This window comes from Protopterus annectens, chromosome 1.part1 (genome assembly GCF_019279795.1).
Source record: "Protopterus annectens isolate FY-2018-M chromosome 1.part1, PAN1.0, whole genome shotgun sequence".
Classification (NCBI taxonomy): Eukaryota; Metazoa; Chordata; order Ceratodontiformes; family Protopteridae; genus Protopterus; species Protopterus annectens.
In genome coordinates this window covers 43,499,066-43,513,144 of record NC_056726.1, presented here as the reverse complement: position 1 = coordinate 43,513,144, position 14,079 = coordinate 43,499,066, and the positions used below count along the sequence as shown (strand labels likewise).

Here is a 14,079-nt window from a genome sequence, read left to right as displayed (position 1 = left end):
TGACTGTACTTTACGCCAGATATTCTGGCTAAAGTGAAATAAACACCCCTTCGACCACACACCAGGAATGCTGAGTCTGATACTTTTCAGTGCAGCTATTTCAAAATCACAGAGTACAAATCTGAGTTGCAAGTTATCTGTCAGCAAGAAAAATATGCTGTGCCACAGATAATTGTACCGCCTTTAATGACTTTTTAGACATGAACGCATATAGTAGGTATAGATTTACTAGGTGTTCCATATTTCACCAATGCATGAATGCTATATAATTGGCGAACAGTTACACCCTTTGCAAAGAATGTACCATCCATGATCCAGATAGTATCACGGCTCAAGTCATGCAAATCATTTACTGTGGTAAACACCACAACAGTAGTTTCAGTGGCAGCATCTGACACCGCTTTACTGATAAAATCACCAGTGAAATCGATGTTTAATAGTGTCAACTTCTCTCTGTTACTCAGTCCACACTTTTGACGTCTGATATGGTTCACCTGCTGTAATAGGGCTCATCTATGTGGAACACAGTGTATTGTGTCTAGAGAAGTTGAAGCTAGTGCATCTTCTACTATTAGACATGGTGTGTCCCTATTTAAAGCAGCTCTAGTTTTCAAATCACTACAAACTACGTACCTCTGTAGATCACCCGAATCTGCAGCATGGTTGTGAGCAACTGATTTCTCAGGTTTATTGCCGTTCGGCATTAAGGTGGTTACATCTCTGCCTTTACAAGTCTCAGTGCTTTTATATTTACATCCCCAGTATCTCTTCCTGTGTCGGGTCCTTTCTAAAAGGTACAGGTAACATTCTGTTACCAATATGTCCTTCCCCTTTTGCGATTTTACTGTCTTATACATGTTTCCTAGCACTCCTGGAGCTACTAGTTCAAATTCCGCCGTGTTATCTTCGGTGCATAGCACACTACTGACTTGCTGAAGTTTACTTTTAAGGATTCAGGTGCGATTAGTGTTAGCAGTTACAACTAATTGGTTATTAGGATATCCTGGTTAGTATTTAATGTGCATATATACCACTAAGATACTTGTTTTGCTGTCGTAGTGACTTCAGATGAGATTATATGCCAATTTTGTGTTCTTTCGGGGTTATGGTATGTCGGACTTGTAAATTTTTGGGTTTCTGCATTTTCAGTGTTCTGGTGTTGGTTATTTCGCTGTCGGTGTTGTAAGATTTTGATGTTCTCAGGTAGATATATCTATGCATCTGTATGTGTGTGTATGTATGCGAATCTATGTTGCTACCTTAAAATTACAGAACATAGAACTGCATATGGTCACGACCATATGATTGAAGTTCCGTAACTTTGAAAACTAAAAAAAAAAAATAAGACAACTCTCTGTTTTTGCAGCGGAGGAGCAGGCCCCCCTACCCCCACTTCTTGTTAATTACATATGCTAAGCCTGGGATTGCATATGTATATGTAGGTATAAGGCATGCTGTCATTTTCTCATCTGTAAAATGCAATGTCATTTTTGGTCAACTATGTCTTTGAGTGGCAGATAGGAGTAGATTTTGATTGTGTGGCTGACTGCCCTTTTGTGATAGTTGTGCAACCATAAAGTTAGTATACATAAGTAAGAGGGTATAGGAGTGAATCGTCCACATTGAGGAATGATGGAGGAATTTTTTTTTTTTCATGATGCAAGGCTGTTTTTATTATGGTTGGAACTGTGTTTAATGTTTAAGTGCAAGCAGTTGACATTTATAGGTTCAAAGGTGAACTAGGCAATCAGTCTGCAGACCATTGTAAGACTAGATAAAAAAATATATTCAAAAGTTCACTCCAGCCTCATGCAGGGTAAGGGAGAACAGATGAGTAGAATTTGAGGCTGTCCATCCAAATATCTAGGTTTACCTTGAAGGTGACAAAGGTAGTACTCTGCTTGACATGTAGTGAAAGTTTATTCCAGAGGTGAAGGATCATTGGTAGATAAAGCTATCATGCCAGCATGTTTCATTTCAAGTGCTGATGAAGGTTTAATTCCTTTAACTAGGTATTTGAGGTACCATTTGTTCTATGAAGGAAAAGGAGGTCAAACAGGGATGGGTCTTTCATTGTTTGAAAGCCTAGACATAGATCTCCATGGAGGAGTTTATAAGAAACTGTGTACAGAGAGAAGGCTAATGGTATTTCCTGATAACTAAGGTTTTGAGGCCATTGATCACTTTAATTATGAATCTCTGAGGTCTCTCAAGTTGATGATAGCTTTAGACAAATACATGACAAAGGTACAATCATTAATGGGTTTCATGAGATTCAAGTAAAAGGAAATTAAGACTTCTATGGATGTAGTGGAGATGCCTTTGGAAATCTGAGTTGGATAAAAGTCTTTCTGAACATATGCAAGAGCACTACACTGGCTGTTTTCCAGGCTTCAGGAATGTAACCATTGGAGAGGCTTAGATTAAAGAGGTTAAATAGGGTCTCAGAAAGGCCATATTTGGCACGGATAATCAGGCAACCTGGTATGTTGTCAGTTCCCATGGATGAAGTATTCTTAGTTTTTGAAAGGGCTGAGAGAATTTGTTCTATAGTAATTAAGGGGGATGGATAAATTATGGAATTTGTGGTATAGCTATTACTGTTAGTGGAGCAAAATATGCACTAAATTTGTCATTTACGATATTAGGTGTTTTCATTGGGTCACACTGTGCGATATTATAGTGGACTAGCTCTGATCATTGTTAGGTGTTAGTTCTTAACTTCCTGACATAGTTAAAGAAATATTTATTAGTTTTGGTTTAGTGATTTTTTTAAGTTTATACTCAGTTTTGAGTGTCCTAATGGTTCCCTAAATCTCTGTACTAGTTTGCTTAAGTATGCTCTTGAGGTAGGTAGGATGAGACGTCATAAACATTTAGCAACTTTTTTCTCTTGTTATATAATTTACCTATACTGGCATTCCACCATGGAGGTTTGTTTTTATATTTGATGCAGATATGGACTGCCTAATCAATACCACCATTTAAGTGGGAGTAGAAGTAAGAGTCATAGGCAACATCTTTAACAACTGGATCTAAAAGAGGAGGATTACAAAGGAATTTGTTTGGGTAATCAAGTAACTGACGAAGTTTTACTGTCATGAAGTTCCTAAACACAAAGGTATTTGCAGAGGATGTACCAAAACTTTTAAAGGAAAGTATCACTAGTGTATGGTCTGATTTAAAAATGCTGGATGATACATGTGGATGAGATGTAAAAAAAAACAAAAAGTACACCAAGGCACTAAAAATCACTAAGAAGTCCACAGGTACCCTGAATATGGAATGGAGACTCCATGCAGTAGTGCAAAAGCACGAGTTTATTCAGCAGACAAGACGCACATTAACGCTGTACATACACTACATTTTCATTTCAATTACTTCTTCAGATGCGTTTAGTTGCATGTAGGATGAATAACTAGCTTGTATTTCTGTTTAAAGATGGATGACTATTATTACTGAACCGGAAACAAATTGCTCTTTGTGTATACACTACGCTGGAAAACTGGGGAAACCGAAGGGGTTAATTGATGGAATTTTTGTACTAGAGGCATTATAAAAGCATTCTGATAGGATTCAGCCCTCATCTGAAGAAATAATTGAAACAAAAACGTAGTGTGCGTACAGCGTTAATGTGCGTCTTGTCTGCTGAATAAACTCGTGTTTTTGCACTACTGCATGGAGTCGCCGTTCCATACTCAGGGTACCTGTAGACTACATATGGAGATGTGCAAGAAGTGGCCATATTTGTTTGGACTACATTAATGATATTGGAGACCCATAGCTGGATGGTTAACTATTTGTGAAAGAGAGTTAGGATTTATAACGTTAAGGAAACATTGGGCATGTCAGCCATTGGCATTGTAGATCAGTTAGTGTATTAATGGATAGTTGAAACTTCCCAGCAGAAGGGTGCTGAGTTTAACGGGATTTCAGTTAATGTGTTAAGGCTGTCATGCTCTGAAGTAGACAGAGAGAATGTTCTATAACAAGCTATGAAATGGTAATTGCGGAGTTGATGTTTTTCTTTTGGCTATGTAAAGACTGACCTTTGTGTTTTTTGACATTTCCTGATATGCTTGTGTGTGTATCTGTGTATATGTGTATACGTGTGTATATATATATATATATATATATATATATATATATATATATATATATATATATATATATATATATATATATATATATGTATATACACACACATACACACACACACACACACACATATATATATATATATATATATATATATATATATATATATATATACATACATATATACATACACACACACACATATGTATGTATATATATATATATATATATATATATATATATATATATATATATATATACATATACATATATATATATATGGTTTACCTTTGAATGTGTGAAAGCACATTCGTCCAATGTGCAAATCCGCAAATCGTTTACATGAAAACTGAAGCACCGACTTCCTGAAATGTTGAATTAATATCAACTTTTGACATTTCCGATCGCTCCACCACCAAAACAAGCGCTACCATTGATCAAAAAGGGGGCGAGATTTTGGAGTTCAGTGCTTCGGTTTTCGCGGTTCCAGAATTTCACGCTTTTCAGTTCACGGCAATAGTTTTGAAGATGTTGCCATCGAACATTCAAAGGTATATCATATACATATATTTTTACAGAACTTTAAGAATCGTTGCCATGCTTCGTGGAGTGTCATCTTTTTTGTAATGTGTTTTCACACGCATTTGACTTTGTATGCTGGTGTACACTAATCTGTTTATGTTCTGACTCTATTTTGTTTTACAGTTTTCTAAATCAATGGTGTTGGATGCATATAGTGAATATGTGAATAACTTCAGTACAGCAGTGGGACTGATAAAGAAGACTTGTACTACTAAGCCCACATTCCTGGAGTTTCTGAAAGTAAGTAATAATTACACACTTGTCATCCAAAATGGTTGGTCAGTAAGAACTGCATTCAGCATGACAGCAGCCTAGCAGACACAGTACATTCACACTGACAAGAAACAGATCATTTTTTGGATAACTGTATTTTTGGAATGTGCTAAACTTTTCTGGTAGTGAGAACACTGCTTTGTAAAGGACACTGCTGTTTTGTAAAAACACAATTAGACAATAAAAGGTAAGTTCTATTCAGAAGAGAAATCAGTATGCCTATTGTAAGTTGGGACTATACCAACAGAAAAAAGTCTGGCCACTAAAGCATAATCTATTAGAATATGCTGCTTAACTCCATCCTGCCATATATTAAAGTGAGGGTTTTTTTTTGTTTTAATATCATATTTTATGAGGGACAAGGTAAAATATGAAAACAAGCAAGGACATTCTGCAAAACTGTACACAGCTGAGCGGTATGCTTACCGGCACTACAATAATCATACCTGTCAACTTTCTAGAGATTTGTAGAATGTCCTTCATTTTCCTCTTATCCCTTCCCTGTCACTTGTAAAATGTTTACATCATTCAGGATTTCCATCAGTCAGTAATGATAGACATTACAATCTAATGCTTTGAATTAAAAAAAAAAAGAGGGACAGAGGGACGAAGTTGAAAGAAAACCCTACTTTATTTAGCTTCTAGCACTACTTGATGATGGCGTAGTGGTGCAGCGGTTAGTGTTTTCACCAGTAGTTCTCTGGTTTTATTCTTGTGTGGGGTGCTTAACAAATGATAAATAAATAAATAATGTAAATAATGTACTGTGCAAGCATGGGGCCTTATGAGCCTGATGTATGCACGGCCGTATGAGCCTGATGTATGCATGGCTGTATGAGCTCGATGTATGCACAGCCGTATGAGCCAGATGTATGCACAGCCGTATGAGCCCGATGTATGCACAGCCGTATGAGCCCGATGTATGCATGGCTGTATGAGCCCGATGTATTAGTATTGGCCATGGAAGGCAGAAGAACACTATAATGCTGTTACACAGTCACATTATGTAAGAAAGGTAAGAAATGTCTGTCTTAAATGATTTTATTGTATAGTAGCAGTAATCCATGACTTTGTATGGGTATCCCAAGATTTACTCACAGTTTAGCTTTGTTTAATAACTTGGGCTTTGCCCTCATGACCAAACCAGACCAACCGTGAGTAAATGCTGTAGTACCCACACAAAATCATGGATGATTGTGTAAATGATTGAAATTTGGCAAGGTCACTGAATTCTGTGGCATTCCAACTTCATGCCACATTTGTAAAACAAATTTCAACAACAAATATCTTCTCCAGTAGCTGTAGTTTACTTTCTGTTGTGGTTTCATTTAGTGTACACATTATCCTTAATTACACATCCTTATTTCTAGCATTGTCTTTGCAATAAATAGTGTCTTTCAAACCACAAGTAGTACCACAGGTGTCAGTTATCTGTCTGAATGCAGGAATTGTTTCCCTTGTCCTACTGGTGGTGCTTCTCCTTATTAAATGACCAATCCACCCAGCTTTCTTTACTACCTATTGTTTGCTCACCTGTATAGCATTTGACACTGTAATAATACAAAGGTCAGTTCCCTTTTTGATGCTGATTGCTCATTTCTCATTAAGTAGTTTCACTTTGGATTGCTATTGCCCCCCAATATGTTACCTTTCACTTCTTCACACTGAACCTAAGCTGTCATTAGTAATCATTCATCCAGTTTTGTGAAGTGCTTTCCCATTTTAGCTACATGGTCTTTGCCATTAGTCATATTGCAGAGATTTTTTTAATCCTCAAAGAGAAATGTATATCCCCTCTATTCTATCTTCTGCATACTTTGAGAACTTACCCAAGAAACTAACCCTGTTTTCCTCCATTTTAAATCCTTTTGTTCACTGCCAAATCCATTTTTCTTTTACTATTTTTCTTTATTCTGTAATACATTTTAACAACAACTGTCTAGCTGTTGGCTTAGAGGATCAAGGAGGTGTTATTGAGCTGTTTCCTCTAGTCCATTGGTGCCAGGTTTGATTCCCCCATCATCCATTACCAAACTATGTGACTCTGAGCAAGTCATGTAACCAGACACTGCTCCCATGCTGAGTCTGGAGAAAAAAAGTCCATGGAAATCAGTGCTCTACCCCAGAAAACAAATGCAAAAGTAAATAAAAATAACAAAAATCGAATTGGCAATACCCCTCTGAAAATATCTAGGAACCTAGGCCGATGATGAACAGTTCTTCGATCACCACATGTCCAGTATTTAAAGAAATCTTTGACCTAGAACCCATGTCCCTTATGCACAGAGGTAGCTTATAAATACCTGACCATCAATGTTCTTTGGAAAATCATGTCATTATTCTTTCAGGAAAACTTGACTAGGCTTAGTAAGGCTTCTTGGGTTGTTAGCCTATTAACAATCTATGAATCAGAGTATGAGGAATATTTAATTAAAGTGCATTATGCCTACTATACATTCAGAGTTCCAAGGCAAAATACTTTACTTCATGAGAATGGTTATACAAATTAAATATAAATCATTTATTAATGTACAGTACAGAAAAGAGCAAATACATTAATCAGTAATCAACTGTTAAAAGTGAAAAGCTATAAACTTTGGGATTTTTGGTTTGGATTCAGTTTGGGCAGGTGATGTGGTGTAGCTACCATCTCTTAAACAAGGGGGATGTAAAAAATACTTTTGTGCCCATTTGTGCAATACAATTGTGTGAATTGGGAATTAGAAGAAAAATATGAGGTCAGCCAGAGCTCTGAATGCCCAAAAAGACAGGAAAAAAATGGATATCAAAGGAGGTGTGAATCATTTCAGAACCACCTGACCTGTGGATCAGTCCATTTGTAAAACAAGAGAATGTGAACAGCCTCTGTATAAGATCTCAGGGGCTGAGGCAAAAATGACATTTTTTGAAAATAAGCTTATGGATTTGGTGGATAGAAAATGTGGGTAGAAGCTTCCATTCCCTGTTGTGCCAAAAAAAAAAAAACACTTGAGCAGGGTGAGAGTGTCCATTTTATGAAAAGAATCGTCCCCAGCTGATCTTTGTGAAACTGTTTTCATATGAATTGAAGGAGATGATTTTCTTTATAACTTTTGAAAGCTATAAAATGAGAAATGCCCTTTTGACTAAAGCTGTGTATAGTACGGACATTAAGGTCTGCTTGTCATGTCCACTGTTTTTTAGAGTTTATTTATTATCTTGCCCCAAAATACGTGATCCCTAAGAAATGGCTGCAAATCTTGTACAACTCACAAAACTCAAGGTGGAGAGTCAAACATGTACCATCCTTTTGAAAACTAGCAGATATCACTGGTGGTAAGGTTTTATTAAAACCTTTCTCATTCTTTAGAAGGCACATGATGCTAAAAACATCATTCACTGCAAGGCAAAAAGGGTAACATGTGAGTCATGTTGATGATATATGTGGTCACTAGGTTTCACTTTCAGCTAAACACATTCACTAGAACTTGTATGGACTTGGATTTTTGTGGTAGTATGGACTTTATGGTAACTGTGTAGCAACCCCACAAGTCATATCGTTAATATAGATTGCAGCTGATGAAGTCTGATGATAATTCATGAAGTTGGTTTTCTTACTGATTTGCTGAGTATATTGCTTATAAATAAGTTTATATATTTTCAGTTAAATTATCAATGGCAGAATTTGAAATAAATAGTATGTGAAGGTAGTCTGTAGTGACTGATGATGAAGGGTATGGAAAATGTTGCAGAAAATTCTAATTTTGTGTAGGAGATGGGAAACGTAAAGTAGGATGTGTAACTAAGGATGAAAGGTTGTGGTGTAATAAAAAGGTAGCTAGAAAAAAAAAACAGCAAGGGTTCTCAGAGAGATTAAGCATGATTTGTGACAGTGTCTGAACTCTTGACCAGTCACATGTGACATTGGAAGTGGCTGACACCGAGGCTATTGAGGTTTTACAAGACGAACAAATTGCCGTGCTACTGATTTAGCAACAGTTAGAAGACATTCGTAATAAGGCATATGAAACAGTTGGACAGTGGAATATGTGAAATAACAGTTAATTGTAATAAATGATAAAGTTTGGAAGAAAAATTTCTGATTGGAGTACTAGAAGGAGAGCAATGTACGAACTTACTGGACTACGTAAAAGGAAAGGTGGCACAGTGATTGTACTTTACAAAGAATTTGTTAGGTGTTGATAGAGTGGCATTACTACCACTGATGGACAGTGATAAAAAATATGGGAAGCTTGGACTTCAAAGATCGTTGTACTCCACGCAGCAGGTTGATTAGAGCTCTTCATTTTTTAATTTCTCCAAGTCTTTTGGGTTTCTAATATTATGACTGGAATGGACCTCATTCCTAAGTCAAAGTGTGATTAAATTTTTTGAAATTAGTATTGTTTCCATCTTTGATGTTAGCCAGAAGTGCTCTTTACAGCACCTACAATGTGCCTAGTATTAACTTCTTATGCAATTCATAAAGAGTTACATGTATCCGTAACACATGTAAGTATGATTGTGAGCTCCTTTTTATGAGACGCATTGCTCCTACTACTATTAGAACTGTCTGGATACCCTTCTTCCACATTGCTGTCATTTCTGCCTGCAAATCCTGGTATTTTATGACTCCCAGTGTGAAACCTGAAATGGTAGAAAAAGCCAGCAAAAGTTAAAAATCTAAGTAAGATTCAGTTAGTGGATAGTTACACCACTGCCTGGATGCCAGGAAAAGGAGAATTTTGGAGACAGAAAGATAAAATCAACTAGAAAAGGAGAAGTAAACACTGGCTAGGAAGAACATTGCAGCTGGACAGCCAAGTACAGGAAATAGCTTCTAGTGATTTAAAATTAAAACACATCAAATGCAGTCTTGAAATGCATAAATTAAAATGACTAAGGGATGGAAAGAATAGAAGAATCATTAAGTAGCTGTTAAAACTGCAGAAATCAGAAGCTGAAATGAAAGACAAGACTGAATATGAAGCTTCACAAGAAGATCTGTTTAAAAAAAATAGTAGAAAAATCACAGAAAGAAAATGTGACATTTTCTGCTGTACCAGAGAAACTGGACAGAGTAGAATGCATTAATTTAATGAAAGTACAAAATAAGTAGCTGTACTGTTGTTCCACAGCAAGATTTTTTAATCGAGAGAGCACATCATGTGCAGTCTCTGAATCTGACCATGAGAAAGCAGCTAAAACCCATATTAGTAAAGATCTGTTTCTGTAAAGATTGTGGAAGAAAGAAAAAGTATTAAACACTGTGGACACTAGAGGGTTTGTGGGAAATAATTATTTGCTGTACCCCACGCATATAAAAAGCAAGTTTATTCCTGCAGTCCGGAGGTGTTGAGTCAGGTATGAGATTCAAGTTGTTATATTCAGCTGTCTGCAGAATATTTTTCCTAAAGAATCATAAATGCTTTAGATGCAGAACAGGCTAAGGAGCAATGAAATTCATTTAACCAACAGAGTGATGCAGCAAGTGTGGGGTGGGGGGGTCTGCCTTTCCTTCTTCTGATTATAACAATGCCCGCAGAAAGTGTTTGTCAGTGATAACCTTTCCATTGTTCCAAAAAAATGTTTGAACTACAGCAAAGAAAGCCTAGGAATTGACTATAAGAATCAGAAGTTCATTGGATTTGAACTAATGCCTGTGTAGGCAGTTGAGCTGATGAGGAATAAGACCAGCAGTATTGTGGAATTAGTGCATAAATGGAAGGACTGTAAGGTTCAATTTCCATTAGACTTATTTAGTTAACATTTTTTGACTGTGAAAGTCTGACTCTGACAGAGCCTATTTTCAGCGGAGGCCCGGGGAGAAATGCTCAAGGTGCATGTCTTTGGAATGTGGGAGGAAACTGGAGCACCTGGAGGAAATCCATGTGAACATGGGGAGGACATGCAGACTCCACACAAAAGGTATCCCAGCCGTGAATCAAACCGGAGAACCTCTTGTTGTGAGGCGACAACACTAACCGCTGCACCACTGCACCACCCATTCACTTTAGACATGAGAAAGGTTGATCATATTATATGTGTATTAAGATATAATGATTTCCTCTTTTTTATATAGGTAGTCTAGATTAATGATTTTAGTTTAAGCTACAAGAAATTAGTTTTTATTTGTTTTCTAAGCAAACAGGTTAGAGAAAAAAGAGAAAAGATGAAAAGCATGAAATGATATTTCTTTCCAGCATTTGCAAAGGTATTATCTCTATATATTCTGTCCATACCTGCTTTTAAATTGAAGAGGAGTAAAACTGGTGCAAGCAGTTAGTCATGATAGCTGTTATTTCTTTCATTAGCAAATGCCTACAGTTGGAGACAATGAGTCTACACGTGCAAAGAACCAGGAAAGGTGTGAGCAATGTGTCTCGAGTTATAAGTTCAAGAAACATTATAATTAGCATATAAGTGAGAAGTGATTCTGAATGCCCATGACTTGTTTCGTCATTTTGATTGACAATTTCAAGCTAATAAAGCCAAACCCCACTACCTGTGGACATGAATATTTCAGCCTTGTTATGACATCATCAGCACAGCACAAGCAGAGTATTTGAATAAGCATTAGAAATACAGGGCTGTTATACCCAGCTGATGTCCATTTTCATTAGGGTCACTGCATCGCCAATTAGCTGAAACACCTGATGTTCATAAGGATAATTTGCATATATCCCATGTGCCTCTGATACAAGAGGTTTGGGAGGTCACTCAGTGGAAATTCTAGCTTTGCTGAGGTTTTAATTTTGCTTTTACTGATCTGTTTTTCAGTGACCTTCTCACTTACTGTTTTAGTTTGTTGTTTTGGATATTTTTGCAGTGACCCTAATGATAATGGACATCAGCTGGGTATAACAGCCCTGTGTTTCTAATGCTTATTCAAACATTCTGCTTGTGCTGTGTTGATGAGGTCATAAAAAGGCTGAAATATGCATATCCACAGCTTGTGGGTTTTGGCTTTATTGGCCTGAAATTGTCTATGCAAACAACAAAACAAGTCATGGGCATTCAGAATCACCAATTAGTTAGAACACCTGATGTTCATAACGATCATTTGCATATATCCCATGTGCTTCTGCTACAAGAGGTTTGGGAGCTTATTCAGTGGAAGTTCTAGCCTTGCTGGAGTTTATTTTATTTTTACTAATTAGCATTTAAATGAAAACTGGTAGGCAGTGAAAATAAATGAAGTCTAAAAGTGTAGGAAGTGAAGAAGTAGTTCATTATCCATCAGCCTTAGTACTTCAGTGCATTAATATAACAGTGCATGACTTAGTGTATTTATTTAAGGGTAGCCAGAATACTTTTTCCTTAAGGCTAAAATGCAAGTTGTTTTTCAGATCTGGAAGGGGAATAGAGATAGGTCAAGGACACAGGGACAGACAGTATTTGTGTAATGTGAACACCGACTTGAATATATGCATTCAGCAAGATTTAACTTAATTTTAGAATAGGTAATGCCTGCGTGTACCACTGTAAATTTGGGCAACTGCATTTTTGGAATGTGTATGTAGTTATAGAAAGGGTTGGGAGATTAAAAATATTTTTACATTTTTGTATCTTGAGTGTTTTTGAAACAAAAAAATATGGGAATGTGACATGGGTACAAACAGAGATAAGAAGCTACAATTGCATGCAGGATCAGCCTGGCAAGCATTAGTTTGTACATTAAGTTTTAATCTGGAAACATACAGTATACTCAAAAGAACTACCATATTGAATATGTGAAAGTAATAGCCTTTTATCAGAATGGTTGCTTTATCTGTATTACAAATATAAATGGCCTTACATTGTTAGACAAACAAGCAAAGAGTATTTGATTATGTTAAGAAGTGTAATTTGCAAATAGTAATGTTACAGGAGACAAATTTGGAAAAAAATGAATTTGTCAGTTTGATAAAGAAAGGCTGTCAGGGTGAACATGTAGAAGAATATCAAGGGCAAAGGAATAAGAAGTAAGAATGATTGTGAGAGGGGCTCCAACAGTGATAACATAGGAAAAAAGACAATAGCTGTAGAGTTGTGGTAGTAGGTATTAGTAAGGGATTATTGGCAGTGGGGGGAAGAAGACACACTGCCATATATTTATATTCCACCACAATGTTTTTAGCAGGGGATATTATTTTTAGGTGGGACTTGAGACTGGATTTGTAATAGTGAGGATGTATCAAGGGGACCTAGAAAGGAAATATAAATAAAGAAGGCAGACTGAATTCTGTAGAAATATATAAGAATATTTGGTATGAAATATATAAATTCACTTGCAGGGACTCAAACAATAATTGGGCTAGACTGGATAAAAATTATGTTTCACAGCATATCGTTAGATCGCATCTAGATCTAAGGATGTTATGATTCCATTATACTCGGCCATCATCAGACCAATAATTGAGTACCATGCATGGACCTTACCAGACACCTGCAACAGCTGGCGAGACCACAGAGGTTTCTCACCAAGAAATTACAGGGTACATAATAAAAGTATTACGCAGAAAGACTGAAAGCCATGTCACTGTATTCTGTCTCCTACGAGAGTTGACCTGTGCCTGGCTTACAGAGTAGTCATTGACTCGGCCCTGATGGAAATGCTGCACATTTGTAAATCAAACTGTATGATTGTCACTTGCTCCAGGGTTCTTAAACAAGCCTCTGATATGAACAGGTATTTCTTGAGAGATAGATACATCTCCTAGAGACTGCCATTTCTCTGGAACAAGCTTCCAATTTACATGAAACAGAGCTCCTCTACGACCCTCTTCAAACATACCCTAGATCAATGGATGGGTGACCACAAATTCACTTCTGGGTGGTGCCCATGTCTGTCCTGGACAGAGGAAGTTGTTATTAACTACCATAGACTCTTATCACTGCGAACATCACTCACCTAACCACTGACAACTGGGACAACTCAGGATAAAGATGGCTAGGCTTGTAAGGGCTCTAGGGTCATTAATCTAGTAACTTTTATGAACCTATGAGCATCTGTATTTAATCAAAAGCTTTGCTACACATCAGGTCATATAACAATAAAAAGTAAGATAAATATGCAGGGAAATAAAGTAGACATGAGACCCTGGCACGTTCCAACTTATCTGTTAAAAGGAGAGGAATTAAAGGAACAGATAGTAGAAATTATTC

At 36.8% G+C, this 14,079-nt stretch overlaps 1 protein-coding gene across 4 annotated transcripts in view; it reads left to right on the top strand.

Annotated features, from left to right (window-relative positions):
- ARHGEF10 (Rho guanine nucleotide exchange factor 10) overlaps nucleotides 1-14,079 on the top strand; it is a 2,254,368-nt gene that overhangs the window by 968,362 nt on the left and 1,271,927 nt on the right. For all 4 annotated transcript variants that reach the window (XM_044073505.1, XM_044073484.1, XM_044073499.1 and 1 more), the window contains one exon: nucleotides 4,804-4,920. In XM_044073505.1, coding sequence (XP_043929440.1) covers nucleotides 4,804-4,920 — 117 coding nt within the window. The remainder of the gene's footprint in view (nucleotides 1-4,803; nucleotides 4,921-14,079) is intronic.